The sequence below is a fragment of the Salmo salar genome, chromosome 17 (assembly GCF_965601325.2).
Source record: "Salmo salar chromosome 17, fSalSal1, whole genome shotgun sequence".
Classification (NCBI taxonomy): domain Eukaryota; kingdom Metazoa; phylum Chordata; class Actinopteri; order Salmoniformes; family Salmonidae; genus Salmo; species Salmo salar.
Window position 1 is genome coordinate 50,462,698 of NC_138307.1, and position 20,825 is coordinate 50,483,522.

The 20,825-nt window shown below is 43.4% G+C and overlaps 2 protein-coding genes across 6 annotated transcripts in view; both read right to left on the reverse strand.

Moving 5' to 3' along the window:
• The window catches only part of LOC106576060 (putative adenosylhomocysteinase 3), a 43,974-nt gene extending 29,952 nt beyond the window's left edge, over window positions 1-14,022 (reverse strand). For both annotated transcript variants that reach the window (XM_014152909.3, XM_014152910.3), the window contains exon 1: window positions 13,640-14,022. In XM_014152909.3, coding sequence (XP_014008384.1) covers window positions 13,640-13,960 — 321 coding nt within the window. In that variant the 5' untranslated portion in view covers window positions 13,961-14,022. The remainder of the gene's footprint in view (window positions 1-13,639) is intronic.
• Window positions 14,023-15,042: 1,020 nt separating this feature from the next.
• Window positions 15,043-20,761, reverse strand: LOC106576061 (transmembrane protein 209). Of its 4 annotated transcripts, none has more exons than XM_014152915.1 (15): window positions 20,661-20,761; window positions 19,698-19,819; window positions 19,521-19,579; window positions 19,248-19,379; window positions 18,865-19,091; window positions 18,435-18,627; window positions 18,011-18,186; window positions 17,819-17,890; window positions 17,618-17,714; window positions 17,400-17,525; window positions 17,092-17,189; window positions 16,881-16,995; window positions 16,697-16,797; window positions 16,510-16,583; window positions 15,043-16,119 (listed from the first exon to the last, which is right to left on the reverse strand). In XM_014152915.1, the coding sequence occupies exons 2-15, from the start codon at window positions 19,811-19,813 to the stop codon at window positions 16,065-16,067; spliced, it is 1,641 nt and encodes a 546-aa protein (XP_014008390.1). In that variant the 5' UTR covers window positions 19,814-19,819; window positions 20,661-20,761; the 3' UTR covers window positions 15,043-16,064. The 4 variants fall into 4 exon arrangements, with proteins under 4 accessions (XP_014008390.1, XP_014008387.1, XP_014008389.1 ...); XM_014152912.3 differs by having other exon boundaries at window positions 19,698-19,867; window positions 20,661-20,753; XM_014152914.3 differs by having other exon boundaries at window positions 16,697-16,794; window positions 19,698-19,867; window positions 20,661-20,748.
• Window positions 20,762-20,825: the final 64 nt, after the last annotated feature.

The following is a 20,825-nucleotide window of genomic DNA, read 5'->3' on the forward strand; positions in this document are numbered from 1 at the left end:
CCTAAACCTGAGTGATAGAAAACAACATATACAGACGGGGGGAAATTTAGAGATTAGTTCTCCCACAACAAAGCAAGGGAGGGGGAGCTGGGGATTGTGGAATTATATGTTTGTAAGAAGTGTTCTGAAAATAGTTTTGTCTCAATGGAAATGTACAATTACATAAAAACACACTGAGGGCGGTTAAGTCATTTTTAGGGTGATGCTATTCGGAGTCTGCACGGTTTAACTGCGACCGTGGAAGGAATCCAACCACCTGTGAGCTCTGAAAAAAAATGACTAAATGTCTGCTCACGCATTTGTCAGCCTGACCGTAATGTAGCTTTCCCTCGCAAAAGTCAGTGGTTGTGTAATCTGGGCCGAAAAAAAACCAGGCGGTGTCAGTGGAAGCAGGCGGTGTCAGAGGAAGGCCCTAGAAACTGCCGAAGAATCCAGCCACTGACTGCTAGCGCGGTATAAGTGGTACCGATGCACCAAGTCTGGAACCAACAGGATCCTGAACAGCTTGTACCCCTAAGCCATAAGACTGCTAAAATAGTTAATACACCGATAATACACCGTTTGGTTATCTATCCTGTTGCCTAGTCACTTCACCCCTACCTAGGCTATATTTACATATCTACTTACATATCTACCTGCACATGGACTTCAGTCTACACCGGTTGTTTATGAAGAAAGGGGACACCTAGTCTGTTGTACAACTGAATGCCTTCAACTGAATTGTGTCTTCCACATTTAACCCAACCCCTCTGAATCAAAGAGGTGCGGGGGGGGGGGGGGCTGCCTTAAAAATCGACAGCTATGTCCCAGGGAGCATTTTTTGTTGGGGTTAACTGCCTTGCCCAAGGGCAGAATGGCAGATTTTTCCACCTTGCCGGCTCAGGATTCGAACCAGCGACCATTTGGTTACTGGCCCAACGCTCTTAACCGCTAGGCTACCTGCCACAACAGCTGTGAGGCGTCAGGATCCATGTATTACAACCCAACAGATGCCAATAGTCAAAGCCAGTGCAACAGAGGGTGCAGGTTGAAAGCAATGCAACAGAGCTGATTGTACAGTCAGGCTAATCCAGCTCATAGGAGTCCTCTACCCCTTCGCCACGGGAATGGTCTTTCCCAGTGCTGGATTAGCCTACCGCTGCTCGTGCCTTTTTAGCTCTGGCGGGGAGGAAACCGGGCAGACAGAACAGTGCATTTTCCTTTGTGAGGGGGCCTTTTGTGATGCCACACTTTTTGAATACAATGCTGGCTCTTTGTACAGGGGCCTGGTGTCAGAGTCTGAACGGAATTCCTTCCCTGTGGGGAGGCCTTTGTCAGAGAGATGTACTGTCTGGGGTCTTTCCGATGAACACTCAGCACTCTGACTCCACCTAGCCCCGCTTCACTGGTTCTTCATCTTCCTAATATTCCTACTCTTCAACTTCATCATTCAGAATGTTTACCTTCTTCAGCTAACGGTTAGCTAACGTATAACTGTCAGAATATTCTCAGTACACTTACCGAGGCTGTGGAAACCAGTTCTGACGACTTCAGAAGCTCCATCGGTTACATTTCTACCTGGGACGCTCTGAACGTTTCACCTGACGGAATACACTCTCCGGGGCTATAGTACAAAGTGACGACAGGAAGGGAGAGGGTCTGAAGGTGGAACCCCAGACGCTGACACAAGGCCACACATGCACCTGATAGCTTTTTGAGAACGTGTGCCTGGCTGCAGCACAGAGATATCCCAGGCCAGATCAAGCTGTAATGCGCTCTAAATATCCTCTGTCCTTTTGTGTGTCCAGGACTAATTTGGAGTAGCTAGCCTACATTTTTCACTTCCAAAGCTTATTTGTGTGAGAGAAAAATGACAAACACGTGAGCCGAGTTCATTCAGGGTCTGGAGTCTAGCAGAGAGATTATTATCTAGCCGTGGTGCGAACAGCCAATTTCCCTGGTAATAAATCACAACACCACAGATGAAGGCGACGGAAGGTGCAGTAGCACTCCAGTATTGTGCTGTAATTACATTGTAAGGGAGAGTGAATTAACACCTTTCCAGAACACAATGACTATCAACCCACTGGAAGCGCGAGTCAGCAGAAACGTCTTTGTTTGGTTCGGTTCACGCTATTGTTTGCCTACAGCAGAACACTGAGGTAACGAGAGCGTGGGGTGATTTCAGGTGAACACAGCGTGAGTGAACAAGTGCGTGAGAGAATTTTTTTCCAAGGCCATTAACAACCGCTGCGATAATCAGTCGGAGACTCGAGTGCACTGATTGGGTACCATGCCAAAAACACACTCACATCCCTACTGAGTGTCCAAGGAGGGCTGAGAAAAACGAACGCTAGACATTCATATCGTTATGATATCTATTTTGGAAAATATATCTGCACTGGTGATCAAATGCGAGTTGTCCTACTGCGTGTGGCGGACAAAAGATAAAGTGTGTTGGTCGGAAACTGGTGTTTGCCAGTTCTTAACACAAACGGCAGAATAGAAAAGCCCTCGACTGATGTACATAAACAAATTAGTTCCAGGATCTAGCTATTAAAATCAGATCCAATAACAACATTAGAGGATATGAAAACCAAGGCTTAAAAACAAATAGGTGTCCATGAATGCCGATGACTGAAGTTTTGTATTAAGTCCGCAAGCTAGATCCCTGCAATGTCTCAATGAAGATCTAGCTAATTTTTCTGGACTAAAACTTAATTATGATAAGTGTACAATATTATGCAGTGGATCTTTAAAAAAAAAAAATACAACTTTTACATTACCCTGCAGTTTACCTATAAAATGTGTTGATGGTGAAGTAGACATGCTTGGTATTCATATCACAACATATATAAAATAAGCTCTCCACAAAGAATTTCAACAGAAAACTTGTAAAAATAGACAAGATCCTGCAACCATGGAGAGGTAAATACCTGTCTATTTATGGAAAAATTACCCTGATTACCCTGATTAATTACCCTGATTTAATTACCCTGATTAAATCCTTAGTCATTTCTCACACTTACTTATGGAGCTGCCTACTCCTGATGATTCGTTTTTCAAATCATATGAGCAAAAAATATTTTGCTTTAAGGAAGTCGGAAGTTTACATAAACTAGTTTTAATGACTCCAACCTAAGTGTTTCAACCACTCCACAAATTTCTTGTTAACAAACTATAGTTTTGGTAAGTTGGTTAGGACATCTACTTTGAGCATGACAAGTAATTCTTCCAACAATTTTTTACAGACAGATTATTTCACTGTATCACAATTCCAGTGGGTCAGAAGTTTACATACACTAAGTTGACTGTGCCTTTAAACAGCTTGGAAAATTCCAGAAATTATGTCATGGCTTTAGAAGCTTCTGATAGGCTAATTGACATCATTTGAGTCAATTGGAGGTTGACCTGTGGATGTATTTCAAGGCCTACCTTCAAACCCAGTGCCTCTTTGCTTGACATCATGGGAAAATCAAAAGAAAATCAGCCAAGACCTCAGAAAAAAAATTGCAGACCCCCACAAATCTGGTTCATCCTTGGAAGCAATTTCCAAACGCCTGAAGGTACCACATTCATCTGCACAAACAATAGTACGCAAGTATAAACACCATGGCACCACGCAGCCCTCATACAGCTCAGGAAGGAGACGCGTTCTGTCTCCTAGAGATAAACGTACTTTGGTGCGAAAAGTGCAAATCAATCCCAGAACAGCAGCAAAGGACCTTGTGAAGATGCTGGAGGAAACGGGTACAAAAGTACCTATATCCACAGTAAAACGAGTCCTATATCGACATAACCTGAAAGGCCGCTCAGCAAGGAAGAAGCCACTGCTCCAAAACAGCCATAAAAAAAGCCAGACTACGGTTTGCAACTGCACATGGGGACAAAGATTGTACTTTTTGGAGTAATGTCCTCTGGTCTGATGAAACAAAAATAGAACTGTTTGGCCATAATGACCATCGTTATGTTTGGAGGAAAAAGGGGGAGGCTTGCAAGCCGAAGAACACCATCCCAACCGTGAAGCACGGGGGTGGCAGCATCATGTTGTGGGGGTGCTTTGCTGCAGGAGGGACTGGTGTACTTCACAAAACAGATGGTATCACGAGGAAGGAAAATTGTGTGGATATATTGAAGCAACATCTCAAGACATCAGTCAGGAAGTTAAAGCTGGGAAAGAAATATAAAAGCTGAAATAAATCACTTTACCATCATTCTGACATTTCACATTCTTAAAATACAGTGGTCATCCTAACTGACCTAAAACAGTGAATTCTTACTAGGATTAAATGTCAGGAATTGTGAAAAACTGAGATTAAATGTATTTATGCTAAGGTGTATGTAAAATTCCGACTTCAACTGTACATAATGAATATGAATTGGGTGGGTTGAGATTATTAAATATAAAAGCACTAAACATCTAAAAGGTTCACTTACTCAAAGGTTTTACTTGAACCCTAAATGGTTCTTCAGTAGATTACTAAGAAAACCTCATGCATTGTTTTAAAATGGAGATTGCCATGTCTCATTTCGAATGAATTGAAAATGCTACATGTCCCTTTTCCAAACAAGCATTGCAGAGCTGGCTACAATTGAAATTTCATCCCCCTGAAAATATGTAATATTTGTTCTAACAATGATTATGGCTGAACAGAAATGTGCTGGTTGATAAAATACCTGTATTTATGGGAAAGATGTTTGAAAAGGGTATTCTGTTCTTAAATGATATTGTAAATTGGAATGGTAGAGTTGCGTCTTTCATGGAGTTTTCAGAATTGTACGAGAAGGTCGGCTCAATCCAAGAGCACAACCAATTGATTACAGCATTACCCGAAAAATAGAGGAGGCAGGTGGCAGCGAGAGGAGGTAGGGAACTGGTCTGTCTGCCCAATACAAAGGATCAAAACCGACGGAGGAATAAAAATAGCATAAATAGGAAAGTACACCAGTTTCATTTGAGGAGCAGGATGTTGACAACCGATTGCAAAATAGTTGGGAAGAGATTTTTAATGTAGCGATTCTATGGTTCAGGGTGTATGAGTTGATATATAAAACGACGCAAGATTCAAGACTTCGTGCTTTTCAGCTAAAATGATTATATAGAATTCTTGGCACCAACAAAATGTTGACCCTAGAAATTAGGAGATTGAGAGACCAGGTCAGTCAAATACTAATACTCTTAGTAAAAGTATTTATCTGTGGATTCTATTCGATAGATTGAAATTATAAGTTAAACATCACAGCATAGTTTAAAGCTGTTCTAACAATCAGCCTTTTAAAATGATCAACTTAGATTAGCTAACACAACGTGCCATTGGAACACAGGAGTGATGGTTGGTGATAATGTGCCTCTGTTCGCTTATCTAGATATTCCATAAAGAATCTGCCGTTTCCAGCCACAATAGTCACGTACAACACTAACAATGTCTACATTGTATTTCTGATCAATTTGATGTTATTTAAAAAAAAAAATACATTTTTTTGGCTTTTCTTTCAAAAACAAGGACATTTCTAAGTGACCCCAAACTTCTGAACGGTAGTGTGTGTTGCGTAGAAATCCAAAGAGGGTGGGCAGCAGAGATAGGTGGGATGGGCTGAGGGAAGCGGAGGGTTGGGATGTGGAATTAGAGACAAGTGAAGAGTGGAGTTGCTGTGCGGGAAATAGAATGATGGTCAAAGATAAGTCAAAATAAAACATGATAAAAAGTACGTTTGAATGACACTGAGGGGCAGCGTTTTTACAGCTAATGCCGGGTTTGCCTGAGGCTGATGCCGTGCAGGTGTTTGTACACATTCAAAGACACACACACACACACACACACACACACACACACACACACACACACACACACACACACACACACCACACACACACACACACACACACACACACACACACATACAGTTGGCATTGCTGTTATGGTTTTAGTTGTCCTTGATGTCCTGTGTTTGCTGTTTTCTTCTGTCTTTTAATTTTTTCTCTTCAGTTCAGTTTCTTGGTTGTTGGTGCATGGGGGGGTGGGGAATGGAATTAATTGTATATTTATTTTTTTATTTTTTCTTCAACTGTGGGAGGGGTCTCATGGTTGAGGGACAGCTATTGGGGAACTGTGGGGTGGATTTTGGAGGGTTCAGGTTCACTTTGTTGGCCTGGTGGGAGATCTGTCAACGTGCCCTTGAGCAGGGCATTGACCCTGGATGCTTCTGTGTCGCTCTGAATGGGAGTCTGTTGTGGTGAAGTTGTTGAGCGGCTTCACTGCAAGTATAACTGTGTGTTTCGGATATTCAATCAATTCAAAAATAAAAACTTCCAGGAGCTCCTGTAGACCGGACTGGAGTGAGGCAGTAAAGCCCAGGCACAGAGGGATCTTTCCAGCTCAGAGGGCTGACGTGAGCACTACGCCAACAGATCTAGTCCCCATCCCCCACCATTCAGCTTCCTCCTCCAACCATCCTCCATGTTAATGAACACCGCATCACATGAACGGCTCTCCTTGAAGCCCCACTGGAGCGTGTCTTTCTCAACTGGGCCCTCTCTTGTTGACACAGGCCTCGATCTCTGGTTTCTGGGGGTGGCCCTGGCTAAAGACCTTTGCTGGATGTTCAAACTTATTCACAATCTTTAGCCAACAGTTAATGGCTAATGTGGGACCAAGCACAAGTGATTTTTCTATAACCCTTTTTCCGCTAGAATGGCCAGGACAAGGACTGATTTAGCGTGCAGAGACAAAGAGACTTACTTATGCCTCCAATCCATCCTAGTGTATGACTTTACTGTCAAATGGACACCCCCTGAGTAGGAGAGGCCCCTTCGTTGCGAAGTAACATCTTAACAGAAAAGTGAAAAAAGACAGAAGCAGTCTCTCATATGGCATGCCATGCGAGTCAGCTTCAAACTTCACACTATCGTGCTACCAAAGACAGTCTAGTATGACAGGCAGAAACAGCTTCTCCAATAGAAATCCCCAATCACGCTTGTAGGCGTTGTCATGGCAATGTTGGCTAGCTAAGGTAATGCACAGAAATCTAACAGTAGTCTTGCGATGAACTGCGCATGTGCAGGCCCTCAAATCAAAAGGCCTTCCGGAATAAACAGCCTCCCCCTCAACAAGACAAAGGAGCTGATCGTGGACTACAGGAAACGGAGGGCCGAGCACGCCCCCATCCACATTGACAGGGCTGTAGTGGAGCAGGTCGAAAGCGTCCAAGTTTCTCGGTGTCTACATCACTAAGGAATTATCATGGTCCACACACACCAAAACAGTCGTGAAGACGCCATGACAACGACCTCTTCCCCCTCGGAAGGCTGAAAAGATTTGGCATGAGCCCTCAGATACCGCTGCACCATTGAGAGCATCTTGATTGGCTGCATCACCGATTGGTATGGCAACTGCTTGGCATCCGACTGCAAGGCGCTAAAGAAGGTAGCGCGTACGGCCCAGTACATCACTTGGGCTGAGCTTCCTGCCATCCAAGACCTCTTTTCTAGGCGGTGTCAGAAGAAGGACCCAAACAATTGTAAAAAATGCTCCAGCCACCCAAGTCATAGACTGTTCCCTCTGCTACCGCACGGCGAGTGGTACCGAAGTCTGGAACCAACAGAACAATGAACAGCTTCTATACCAAAGCCATAAGACTGCTAAATAGTTTGTTAAACAGTTAACCAATAGCTACTGAGACCCTTTTTGCACTACATCTTGAATCAAATTGTATTGGTTACATACACATAATTAGCAGATGTTAATGTGGGTGTAGCGAAATGCTTGTGCTTCTAGTTCTGACCGTGCAGTAATATCTAACAAGTAATCTAACAAATTCACAACAACTACCTTATACACACACAAGTGTAAATGAATGAATAAGAATATGTACATATAAATATATGGATGACCGATGGTCGAACGGCATAGGCAAGACGCAGTAGATGGTATAGAGTACACACTATGTGATCCTAAATGACCAATGACAGGGTCAGTTAAGATCACCATAATCATCACATATGCTGCTGTTACTGTTTATCTATCCTGTCACCTAGTCACTTTATCACTACCTAAATGTACAGTTGAAGTCGGAAGTTTACATACACCTTACGCAAGTACATTTAAACTCAGTTTTTCATAATTCCTGACATTTAATCCCAGTAAAAATTAGATCACCACTTAATTTTAAGAATGTGAAATATCAGAATAATAGTAGAGAGAATGATTTATTTCAGCTTTTACTTCTTTCATCACATTCCCAGTAGGTCAGAAGTTTACATACACTCAATTAGTATTTGGTAGCATTGCCTTTAACTTCGGTCAAACGTGATGGGTAGCCTTCCACAAGCTTCCCACAATTAGTTGGGTGAATTTTGGCCCATTCCTCCTGACAGAGCTGGTGTAACTGAGTCAGGTTTGTAGGCCTCCTTGCTCTCACATGCTTTTCAGTTCTTCCCGCAAATTTTCTAAGGGATTGATGTCAGAGCTTAGTGATGGCCACTCCAATAACCACAACTTTGGAAGTATGCTTGTGTCATTGTCCATTTGAAAAGACCCATTTGCGGCCAAGCTTTAACTTCCTGACTGATGTCTTAAGATGTTGCTTCAATATATCCACACAATTTTCCTTCTTCACAATGCCATCTATTTTGTGAAATGCACCAGTCCCTCCTGCAGCAAAGCACCCCCACAACATGATGCTGCCACCCCAGTGCTTCACAGTTGGGATGGTGTTCTTCAAGCCTCCCCCTTTTTCCTCCAAACATAACAATGGTCATTATGGTCAAACAGTTCTATTTTTGTTTCATCAGACCAGATAACATTTCTCCAAAAAGTACAATCTTTGTCCCCATGTGCAGTTGCAAACCGTAGTCTGGCTTTTTTATGGCCGTTTTGGAGCAGTGGCTTCTTCCTTGCTGGGTGGCCTTTCTGGTTATGTCGATATAGGACTCGTTAACTATGGATATAGATACTTTTGTACCCGTTTCCTCCAGCATCTTCACAAAGGTCCTTTGCTGTTGTTCTGGGATTGATTTGCACTTTTCGCACCAAAGTACGTTCATCTCCAGGAGACAGAACGCATCTCCTTCCTGAGCAGTATGATGGCTGCATGGTCCCATGGTGTTTATAATTGCATACTATTGTTTGTAAAGATGAACGTGGTACCTTCAGGCGTTTGGAAATTGCTCCCAAGGATGAACCAGACTTGTGGAGGTCTACAATGTTTTGTCTGAGGTCTTGGCTGATTTCTTTTGATTTTCCCATGATGTCAAGCAAATAGGCACTGAGTTTGAAGGTAGGCCTTGAAATACATCCACAGGTACACCTCCAAATGACTCAAATGATGTCAATTAGCCCATCAGAAGCTTCTAAAGCCATGACATTTCTGGAATTTTCCAAGCTGTTTAAAGGCACAGTCAACTTAGTGTATGTAAACTTCTGACCCACTGGGATTGTGATACAGTGAATTATAAGTGAAATAATCTGTCTGTAAACAATTGTTGGAAAAATTACTTGTGTCATGCAGAAAGTAGATGTCCTAACCGACTTGCCAAAACTATAGTTTGTTAACTATGTGTGGAGTGGTTGAAAAATGAGTTTTAATGACTCCAACCTAAGAGTATGTAAACCTCCGACTTCAACTGTACATTTCTACTTCAAATACCTTGTACCCCTGCACAGCGACTCAGTACTGGTACCCTGTGTATACAGCCAAGTCATCGTTCATTTATCCTTGGGTTATTATTTTTCTAGTTCTTTCTGCATTGTTGGGAAGTGCCTGTACGTAAGCATTTCACTGTTATTCTAAACCTGTTGTTTACAAAGCATGTGACAAATCAAATTTTAAGTTGTTTTTGACGAAAATGTAAATGTCAATGTCACTTTAACGAGGTTGGAGTAATAACATGCTCAACTCCTTGGCTTGAGTCTAGGTTGTGCCTTTAGATTGAGAAAATGAACTACTAAAAGGAAGAATTTCACACTTCTCTCATTGACTTCTTGCTTCGCGAGCGTTCCCAGAAGTCTTGCGATGTTGCGCCTCTGGGTTTAGAAACTCTGTGGTGCTACATTCTCCCCATCACAGGCCCCAGCTCTCAGGTGATAATCTCAGCAGCGTCACGCTAGGGAATGAAGCCTTCATGGACCCAGAGTAGAACACAGTGGCTGATTGAACACAGAGATCAATGGATCTCCTAGTCCTTAAGCAAGGAGAAAAACAAGAGCCAGGCCTTCCCATATTACAGCTAAAATAGGCTACAGTACAAATGGTATATAGACCCAGAGTCCTGCTTTATTGTAGGCTACATTTGGGAATAGTGGTCAAATAACTGGGCAACGTCAAAAAAGTAATTGAAGTACTGTAGCCTGCTAGCCTTTTATGTAAGCATAATAAAGCATCGGCCAAGATATCTGCATTTTTATGACACAGGAGTGTTTACCCTGTCGGTCGCTGCCCTTTCAAGGTCATTGTGAAAATCCTCATTCTGGCTGTTCCTCCTGAATCACTGGCTACATCATTGGAGCAGGCATCTCAGAGGGACCAGGCACTCAGGCTGTTAATCTGATGGAAGCGACGCTGGTGTCATAGAGCCCGTCTCAGATTAGGAAGGATCCCCGGGGCGGCTGCCAATGACCAGCACTGTCGGGGGCCATGTCACGGCAGCCATGCCCAAAACTCATCTTCCTGACAGCAGAGGATAGATGAGCAAAAAGAGCAGGGAAAACACACTTCCCCATGTATTTATTTGAATAGCTAGGTAGAGACTGTATTATGTTTCCTTCTCCTACACTTTGGAACAGCAAGAAGTAGTAGGTTACAGGTCGTAATCCACAGGGCTAGAGAGAATCCTCTCCACTCCAACTCTCCCAGAGTAAGGCCCATGCCCCTTTGGACGTTCCAGCTTCAGAGGGTCAAAGGGCTTGACCTAGATCAATACCGAACCTCGGGTAATCAGGTTCCTGAGCCAAGAGACTTATGAGAACATGTCTCCAAGACATTAGACTTTCCTTGTTAACAGTGTTCAACACAATTCAAGGTACCAACTGCCTATAAACCAGGACGTTTTGCAATGAGTTTTCTTTACGAACTCGAACAGAACTATTTTCTATACAGATCTGTCTGCAAGCCATTTAACCTACAGGTCTTCCCCAGCCCACAGTAAGCTAGTGACACCTACTAGGACCTCCATTTTAATGAATATATCTTATGATGCTGGGGGACCTTTTCCTTGGGTCAAAGAGTAGGGCAGCAGACGACCAGGGAGATTGTCCATGTAACCCTTGGCAGTCGTCAGCACCTACCAGTGGCAGTCATCAGCATCTGTAACTGGGCACTGCTTATGTGTGTGTGGCGGCGAGGATGGGTACATTCATTAGCAGCCGTCTTAGCCACACATGGCGCCGAAACCTGAAACCTACCGCTGCTAATCCGTTCTTCCTGGCAGGGCAGCGTATATTTCCCCGCTCCTTCCAGAAACATCATGATAGGATGGCAGAGTCCGTCGGTGGGGGGGGTTACGCGAATCACTCAGCCGGTCCGAAGGCTAACATCTGCCCACCTGGAGTGGGAGGCAAGCCGCTTAATCCCTCATGTGGTGACATGGTAAGGCATGGATTAGAACCAGCCGTCCATGCCACACACCATCAGCTCTACTGCTGCTCTCCATCTCACTGCCCTTTCTGCACTGAGGGATTCAACAGCCTATATACACATAATGCATAGGCCTAAAACTTTGCATGCACGTTCCCGTTCCAATGCATGGCTACTTAGATGATTGTGAAGCGATAGGACACAAAACAAGTTTATTGGCCGGTATAAATATGTTTTCCCCTTCAGAAAATGATTGTGATGTTCAAAATACACAGTCTAAGTAGCTCACTTCATGTATAAAACAGAACAGGGAATCTGTGCCATGGCGGGTGGCACTAAATCTTCACATAAAGGTATTGCCGGTGGTCCCTTTGAGGACAAGTCACCACGAGCCAGATGCCATGCAGCAGCAGCCTCCTCTCCCTGCTGCTCATAGGGTTCCTGGTCCTTCTCTTATCGGACACGGAGGGCTGATGGACCATCTGTCATAAGCCAGTCCACTTTCACTCCCTCTCTCGCTGTGTGACCGCTATATTTCAGTCCTGTGTTCATAGTCACTGGCTTGGTGGCAGAATAGTGGGAGGGTGTTTTGTCAGATCGGTTGCCTATTTGGGGACAAGGAATTACATCATTGGTATAAACCAATCTATGTTTCAGGGAGGGTCTGCACAAACTTGGACACAAAAAAAAGTATGCATTTGCTGTAATGTTGTATACACAGTTATGACCCTACTTTATATCCTGAAGAGAGCATAATTGAATTGCCGCCTGCAAATGAACTGCCTTACACAACATTGATTTGAACACCTTTGATTAATAGCTTTATGACAGTGAGCACGGGCCATAAATCCTTAACAACCATTTATCATGAGACTTCTTAGGCCAAGTCGACACCGGTCTTTTCAAGAAACTACTTATCAGAGAAGTTTTACTTTCCCTTGAACCATGATCCCATTATTCTCTTCAGATCAGAACTTTCCATGACGCCGACGAGATAAGATTAATTGACCAGTGAGCTGAGAGCTTTGCCATCCCCGTCCTGAGGAAGAGGTGTTGAGACAGGAAACACACACAGGCCTAAATCTTCTGGTGATGTATAGCCACAGGAGAGCCTAGCAGAGTAAGCCTGAATGATGGAAACTAGTCTGTGTGATCCATTGCCAGGCTGAACGAGACAAGAAATAGGTGACAAAGGAGTGACAGACCAGTCAGAGGAGTCTGCTACTGTTGTGGTGAGGTTAAACTGGAGCGGTGGCAAAAACAGTCATTGATAAAGTGATGTAGCCTAGCTACCCTTCAAAGCTGCTTCTTTCCTGATCACACACACCATTGCTGTGCTCTACAGCCGAGAACCCAATGCAAATTCAGATCTCACAACAGCATTTAAATCACTTCTTACAACAGTCTTGGTTGAATGCATTTTGCCTACCATGACCACGATTTGACTAATGCTATTTTAGTTGTATTGTCATGGTCGTAAATGTGTGTCAAATGTCCATTCGCTACAATACGGTTACAAAACCAACATTTTGATGAACATGTGTGGACATCACATTATTACGTTGTCAGGACAAAAGTGTGATATAGGCGCGAGTGAGTCTTGAAACGCTTTAACAAAACCCATCACCAGGTAGAATGCAGATGCCGTTCAACTTCAATCAAGACCAGTTACTTTGTTCACAGCTTCATTGTTAGTTTAGTTACACGTACACGTTGTTGTCCCAACATTGGCATCTCACAGCGCCACGACAGCGCAGTGGGTAAGCTAGTGGGTAAGTTTAGACAGCAATATGTAGGGTCTGTGGCTGCGTCCATAAACACAATATAGTTAAAAATATGATAACTAACGTTGCCGTTACTTGCTGATAACATTTTATAAGAACGACTTGTCTGACTAGCGACCAAGACTAGTCAGGTAACAGCAAAAGTGCTTTTTATTGCTAGCTTAAACTACAGCCATCGTCACACAATGCAAGATTTCTAGCTTGCTGGCTAGCTAGTTAGCATTGCAAACAAAACAAAAACCTTGCATCTGCCTGGAGCAGAATACCATAATAAATGCCAACATCCCATTTACGTTCGCCCTCACCTTTTTCAATCTTGGGGCCTCTGCCACCGTACCGTCGCGATTTACGAAAGCTTCTCCGCCGTTTTGTTGGGGATCTGTCCGTTTCATCGCGGACGCCTGCGGCATCTTAGTGTTCGGGGTGAGAAAACCAGGGCTCGTGTCCCCGGTTTTTACGATAGGCTCCATCGTTGGGGTAGTAGCCGAAGTAGCCTTTGGTTCGTTTTCAACTATCCCTTTGTCATCTGTCTTTGGTGTCAGAGGCGATTCGGGTGTTAATTCTTTGCCGGGGACGTCTTTTAATTCGACCTCGGCCATTTTCGCTGCCAAAACCTGGACTGACATCGCTGCTATTTCGCGAAGTCCTTTTCCCAACACATAACAAGGCGACGGATTGTGAGTGGCGGAGACCTGATTAAAAGCAAGGCATTGTGGTCTTCGTCGTTTTCAAGAGTCTCAAACATTTAGTGGAAATATTAAAATGATCAATACCAGACAAGCACTGTTAATGATACTATCAAAATATAAAAAAGGAAATAGACTAGCTACATAAAATGACTAACCGAGCCGTACCAAATAATTTGACAGAAAACACTACATCTCCCAATAAGTATTACCTTTTCAAATGCATTATGGTAGAGTCAGTTTGTATTTGACGGGATTATGCAGTGCAGTACTACAACAGTTACTCATGTGAGGGATGACATTTCATATTTGATTTAACTCTTGTATCCAAACCACATTGACTATATCTGAAAAAAAGTATGATGATTCAGAAAGAAATGTGAAAATGTCTCATGTAGTCCACTTAGCAAGAATACAAAGCAAACGCATCAGTGACAAAAATCCTGATTTATATTATTTTAATGTATTTAACCTTTATTTTAACTATTTACAATGCTGCTGTACTCTGATATGAACGCAATGCAAATGTATGTAAATTGAAGCCTTTCAGTTCTGCATCACATGGCACAATGCCATCTGAAAAACATTAATATTTCATTAGTGGAAAACTTGGAAATGGTTGCTTACATCCTTTCATTTGACAACCCCCTCTGCACATCTGTATATAGCCATATTGCTAATGTATTGTGCGATTTATTATTTTACTTTAGTTTATTTCGTGAATATTTTCTTAAAACTGCATTGTTGGTTAAGGGCTTGTAAGTAAGCGTTTCACAGTAAGGTCTACACCTGTTATATTCGGCGCATGGGACAAATACAATTTCATTTGACATTTCATTAGGTCAATCTAGAGAAAATGGGTTCTGGGAGCAAAGAAATACTGCCACCATGGGGTGGGTTCTGGTAATGTGATATAGAGCTCTTGCACCTAAATCTATTCGCATTGATAACAGAGTAAGGACTAAAGAGTAACTCTAATAAAAATATATGGAAACATTAATATGTTTTCAACCATAGACAGATTAATTCAATCAATGATGTTTATTTCCATGTCTCAATTGAAAACCACATCACTACAAACAATTCAAATTTGATTGAATGAGGGGAGTTGGAGTGCATTGGAGTTGCCCCATGAGCCCACACAAGTCCATGCAGCCCGTTACCATCTTTGAATTAGCTTCAAAAAAATGTATCGAAATGAATGACATTCACACAACCTATCATAAAAGACACCTCTTTGACCACTATACATCATAATTCTCCAAGTAAAGACTTTAGTAATAAAAAATAACAGCAATTTACTTGGAACCTTCCATAATATTGAAATTCTAAAAAGGCAATTTACATGGCTTTGTATCTATCAAACATTTGAACCGTGGAACAAACATCTAGTTAGAATAGATATAATGTGCATGCCAATGCAAGTAACTGCAGCCCTAGTAAACAAAGCCATGCATTCGTATGCAGGTAATTTTCTACCACTACCCTGTCATTCAACAAAAAGGAAGAACTCAAGCATCCTAGCTGCAATATTCAAGCTCTCATAAACAATTCATACAAAAAGAAAAACACTGACACACATTCAAGCCAGGAGGGTTCAACCCAATGCTATTTACAAGGACACTATCCTGAGACATTCACAGAATATTTCAAATAAATCGAGTAAATTGTGGATGTCTCAGGTTAAAATACAGTACTGTTGTTTTTGATGCAATATCAAACTAAATGTCATGGTCTTTGTAATAATTTGATTTAAAAATGTCACAAATGACAATAGCTACTTTCAAATGAAGTAAAACGGATAAAATGTGGTCTGCTGTTTCTAAGAAAAATGACTCAACAAATGTACAACAAAATGTTACTCTCATAAGTGCTTCCTTATGAACCTGGATCTGAGGACAGTTATGGTAACTAACATCTACAGAATATTCGTGTTATCAGAAGCTACGATGTATTGTTTCAAACAAACCTTGAGGTGACAAAATATTTTAGGAATTATCTGCTCTCTGACACTGCTGTGAAATCCTCAAGAAGAGAGATTGCATCAGTCCCCAAATATCCACAGGATGTTCACTCCTGAAAGGCCCAGATTTACTCTCCTGTAAAAAGACAGACGAGTACAACTTATGTGCAATTAAAACACTCATGTTTTACATAGAGATTGATTGCCAATGTGGTCTTGACAAGTTTACTTTACTAAAGTGGCATAGCAGCACATTTTTATCACAAAGAGCTTATTACAGTGCCCATCTGGAGTCAGTGATGGCACCCTGGACTGGGAAGTTTAAATACAGATTTAAATATATATTTTTAACTAGGCAAGTCAGTTAAGAACAAATTCTTATTTACAATGACGGCCTAGGAACAGTTTACCTTGTCAGCTCGGGGATTCAATCTAGCAACCTTTTGGTTACTTGCCCAACGCTCTAACCACTAGGCTACCTGCCGCCCCATGTTAGTTATACAGTGGAATAGTTGGGAGTACTCACCCCAGCATCCCAGACTCCTTGGTTTTGATGACGAAGAGGAACATGAGAACAGTGTGGAACAGGTTGTTCCTTCCCTGGGAGTACAATCAGAGGGGACTCGAATGAATGGAGCACATGTGGTTTTTGACAGATACATCTCACTCACTAAGGCATGTCCAAAAAGGCCATGGGGACAAAAGAGACTTACCTTGGGCAGGCTGTAGACATGGCCCTGGTAGATAAGTTGGTAGTGTGGGGGATTTGTGCTACTTTGGTGAACGCAGAAGAGGTTTTCATTCGTCACATCTACTTAAGAAACAAGAACAGGGTATCAGTAAAGAATAGGAGAAGAACGATGTCCATTCTGTGTGTGTTGTGCCGCTCGGCCTTACCAGGTTTGTCTGGCGTCTGGGTGAAGTGCTGCGAGGTGAAGGTCTTTCCGTCGGGGTACTTGGGGTGAGGCGGGAGTCGGGAGTCCAGGTATGTGCACAGCACATGCATGAGGATCTAATAGACAGAAAATACAACACGTATTTGAAATTCAACCATGTAGTAGATGACTACTTTTTTTGGTCTCGACTAGGGGTGATGGATGAGACTCACGGCGCAGTCTGAAGGGAGGTCTGTGTCCCACTTCCTGGCTTTGAGATCCCCCCCCCTGTTCCAGCGGAAAGAACTCATGCAGCCACTATGGGCCAGCTCTGACGAGGGGAAACAAACATATTGTCAATAATGATATGTCAATCTCTGCTTTCATCAAGTCTTACGACCTTTGACTCAAATCTCTCTAGAATCTTAGCTGCTTTGGCTCTAATGTATTGGACGCTCAGTTGTGGACACGTATAGTATATGACAGGAATATAGCACAGTCAATAAGCAAGGAGTCAAAACGTAACTTCTCATAGGCCTACCTTTGATCCTCTCCACTAGATACTCTTGGTTAGGGGTGATGTCCAGGTACTGCACAATAGCAGGCATGGTGGGGATGACTGAGGCCTTCAAAACAGCAGCCTGTTTTAGACTGGCTATACTGGCTTCTGTTGAATAGGGCGACAGACTGGGTAAGTATAACTGGGTCGGCGTAATCTACATTTCCCATTTTGCCCCATTGCACATGGGCAGTAAATACCTCCAATCTGGAGCTCAGAGCAGCCCATTCTCCTGAGCTGGCCATTTACTGAGTCCATCTCCTTCACAAGTGGCACTAGAATGGTGTCATTTATCCACTGAAAGAAAGAGAAACTACACGCGTATCAACCACTTTTTCCAACTAAATTTCAGATTTTACCAGAGCTTCAATGTTACTTCTAAGCTTGTTATATTGTCTTACATTTCTGAGCTTGGCCGTCCAGCTGTCTATGCTGTCCACCACGAGACGACTGGTTGTGATTCTGGCCCAAACCTGCAGATCAAAAAGAACGGTTACAGGAGAATGTGTATTCATGCTTGGAAAACCAATTCCCCTCTGGTATAATAAAGAATAGTTATTTTATTGATGAATCGATTGATTGACCCCTCAAACCTCCTCTGCAGCCTGTTTGGAGCCCAGGTCAGTCTCGTCCTTGCTGGCTGAGGGGGCCTGGGAGCGGCAGGCCGGCTGGTACTGGAACTTCCTCAGGCTCTGGGCGTAATCCCCCACCGAGCGGCTATAGTTCCAGAACGTCGGGCTGTGGGAGGGCGACACCGACTCTGGGCTCCCTGAGAAACAGTCAAAGGATGCATACAGGATATTACAATAATGCTCTTCACAGTTGAGACAAAAGCTCAGTTGGAGTTCATTATTATTTGTTATCCTTTATTTAACCAAGAGAGTCACATTGGGATTGACAGCGCTTCATTAAGTGAGCCATGGTCAGTTTTTTTTTATCCAGAAGAGTTTCACTAGTAGTAATGCATAGTGAAAATGGTAATAAGGCCAGGCCTAAGCTACACCGTCACACTCATACCTAACTGACTGCGGTGGCTCTTCTCCTCCTCGGTGCGGAGGAACCTGTCCAGGGTCTTCAGGGACTCCATGTAGTCCTCCTTGCCCCCGGGGGAGTTGAACACGGAGGGAGAGGTGCGGTAGCGTGCCCTCAGGCTGGTGCCATCCACTGGGCCAATGCTGCTGGGGTAGGATGTGGGGGGGCTGAAGTTCAACTGCAATCAACAGAAAGCTGTTACAAATGGGAAAGCATGATCTCCCTGACTTCATGCCAGTAGATTTCTGACATGACAAGGAAAACCAAAAAGTGGTAGCCACAACACAGGAAACTTGAAAGGATAATGGTAGCTAGATAGTGCCTTGGTTACAGTACCAGATTAATTGACAGACACCCAACACAAATGCATCAGATTGATAGCTAGATAATAGAGAGCATTGTGAGTCTGACAGACCTTTCCAAAGGCCAGGGAGGGGGAGAAGTGTCCCCCGCTGCCCGGGGTGGACGGGCTGCTCAAAAGGGGGCTGTATCCGGGAACACAGCTGGGGGAGAACTTGGGGCTGGTGCTGGCCGGCCTGGAGGGACTGAAGCTGAGCACACTCTGACCCTGGAGGGGTGACGACTGAGCCGGGGCTTGAGCCTCCTGCTTTTCTTGCTTCAGCGGGGGTGATGCCTGGATACCTGAGTAGAGATGAAGACCAACATAGTATTAATTGATTTGGGCAGTTTAAAAACACAAACGTACAAGAGGGATAGACTACATTTGGGATTCATAGATAATACATCAAAACATGTACAACACCATCACCGTAAACCACTTTGCAGCCAATGACTCACCTGAGTTTCTGAGGCCAAGGAGACGGTGCTGTTCAGGGGTAACAGCGATGGTAGAGGGGGCCATGGTGTACTTGAAGTACTTCCAGAAGTCAAACAGGGCGTTGAGGCTGAAGACTGAGGCGAAGGCCAGCTCTGTTGGAAAGGAAAAGGAAGGAGATAATATGAATTTCACAGGTTATGGCTCATCTCTAACCAGTGTGCATCAGTGCCACACCTGGGCATTCCCTCCCAAAACAATGTTTAACTTCTCTCCACAGCAACCAGAGCACTCACCTATGTACCAGATAGGCCAGTAAGAGATGCTGAAGTACAGGCTCAGCAGTTTCCCTGACCTGAGAGGACAATGTACATATTACTGTGAGAGGCATTGGCACCACTTGCTTCTGGTTAGGCATCTGCAACAGACTGCCAATCATGAGATTCAGTCGTTGACAAGAAAACACAACCTACATCTCAGTGTAGATCATGCCAGCTAGCGACACATTGAGGACTGCCCAGGCGAGGACCACCTGGCGCGCCTGTTCCTCCCTTCTCATCCTCATCGTCCTGTCGATGAGAGTAGACATGCCCTCCTGTTTCATCGGAGTCATGTCCACATAACGTTATCACACTGTCGGTTGCTTAATTCAGACAGAACGGTTAGCTAGTTTTTAAATAAACCACGTGTCTGACACTCAACATTCCGACCCTACCTTTACACTTTCTCACACTGAGCGGCAATGGGGTCGGAACGCAATCATGGTTAGTTTCATTAAGACACCATGGTGCCGGCACAAGGTATGGGTCGGAAAACTTACCTCAATGCAGGAATGGGATATGCCACTGTTAACCAAATTTGACCTTTATCCACACTGCTCCATCGAGAAGATTGAAATACCATTTTCGTCCTCAGGCTAGTTAGCAGTAGCCATTATGGAATGGCACATGTTGAACAACAAAGGGAGCTAATTGCCTGACACTACAATTCCAAAATGGCTTCGATCGATCGCTACTGCTAGCTGGCATGAAGCCAGGAAAACATGCAGTGATCCATCTTCTCAATGTATCATTTTGGATAATAGTAACATTTTGAGTAGTGTCACTGGCATATCCCATCCCTTCATCGAGGTACGTTTTCCGACCAATATCTCACGCCAGCTCCAAAATTTCTCAACGTAACCATGATACTTTCCGACCCCAGTGCAGCTCAGTGTAAACAAGCATGACGGTAGGGTCAGTATCTTCTGGTAATCAGTTGGCTGGCTAGCATAGCATGCGAACGTCAACAGTAAACTAATATAAACACTGAATCACTGGCAAAGTATGACTTTTGTTTTTACCAACTCGTTTAACTTGTTTTTAATTATTCATACCACCAATAAGTGTAAGTGAATAGAGTAAATACAGCTAAATATAAGTACATTTCATACATACCCCGTAAGCTCCAACGGCGCTGCACAGAATTTATATTTCAACCGGAAGTGTAATGTCCTAGAGCAATCTTACTTCCGTTCTGTACACCCGCCCCTTTTCAAAACATGCTGCTGAGATGTGGATTGGGTAATACCTTGTTACAGATGAGATGTGGAATGTAATTTT

What these genes read in the sequence shown, in the direction of transcription:
- LOC106576061 (XM_014152912.3), bottom strand. Translation starts at nt 19,837, where the DNA reads ATGACTCCGATGAAACAGGAGGGCATGTCTACTCTCATCGACAGGACG. An exon ending in TCTAGTGGAGAGGATCAAAG is followed by an intron (nt 17,190 to 17,399) that starts GTAGGCCTATGA and finishes TCCCCTCGTCAG; the next exon opens with AGCTGGCCCATAGTGGCTGC. An exon ending in CCAGACGCCAGACAAACCTG is followed by an intron (nt 16,798 to 16,880) that starts GTAAGGCCGAGC and finishes TTGTTTCTTAAG; the next exon opens with TAGATGTGACGAATGAAAAC.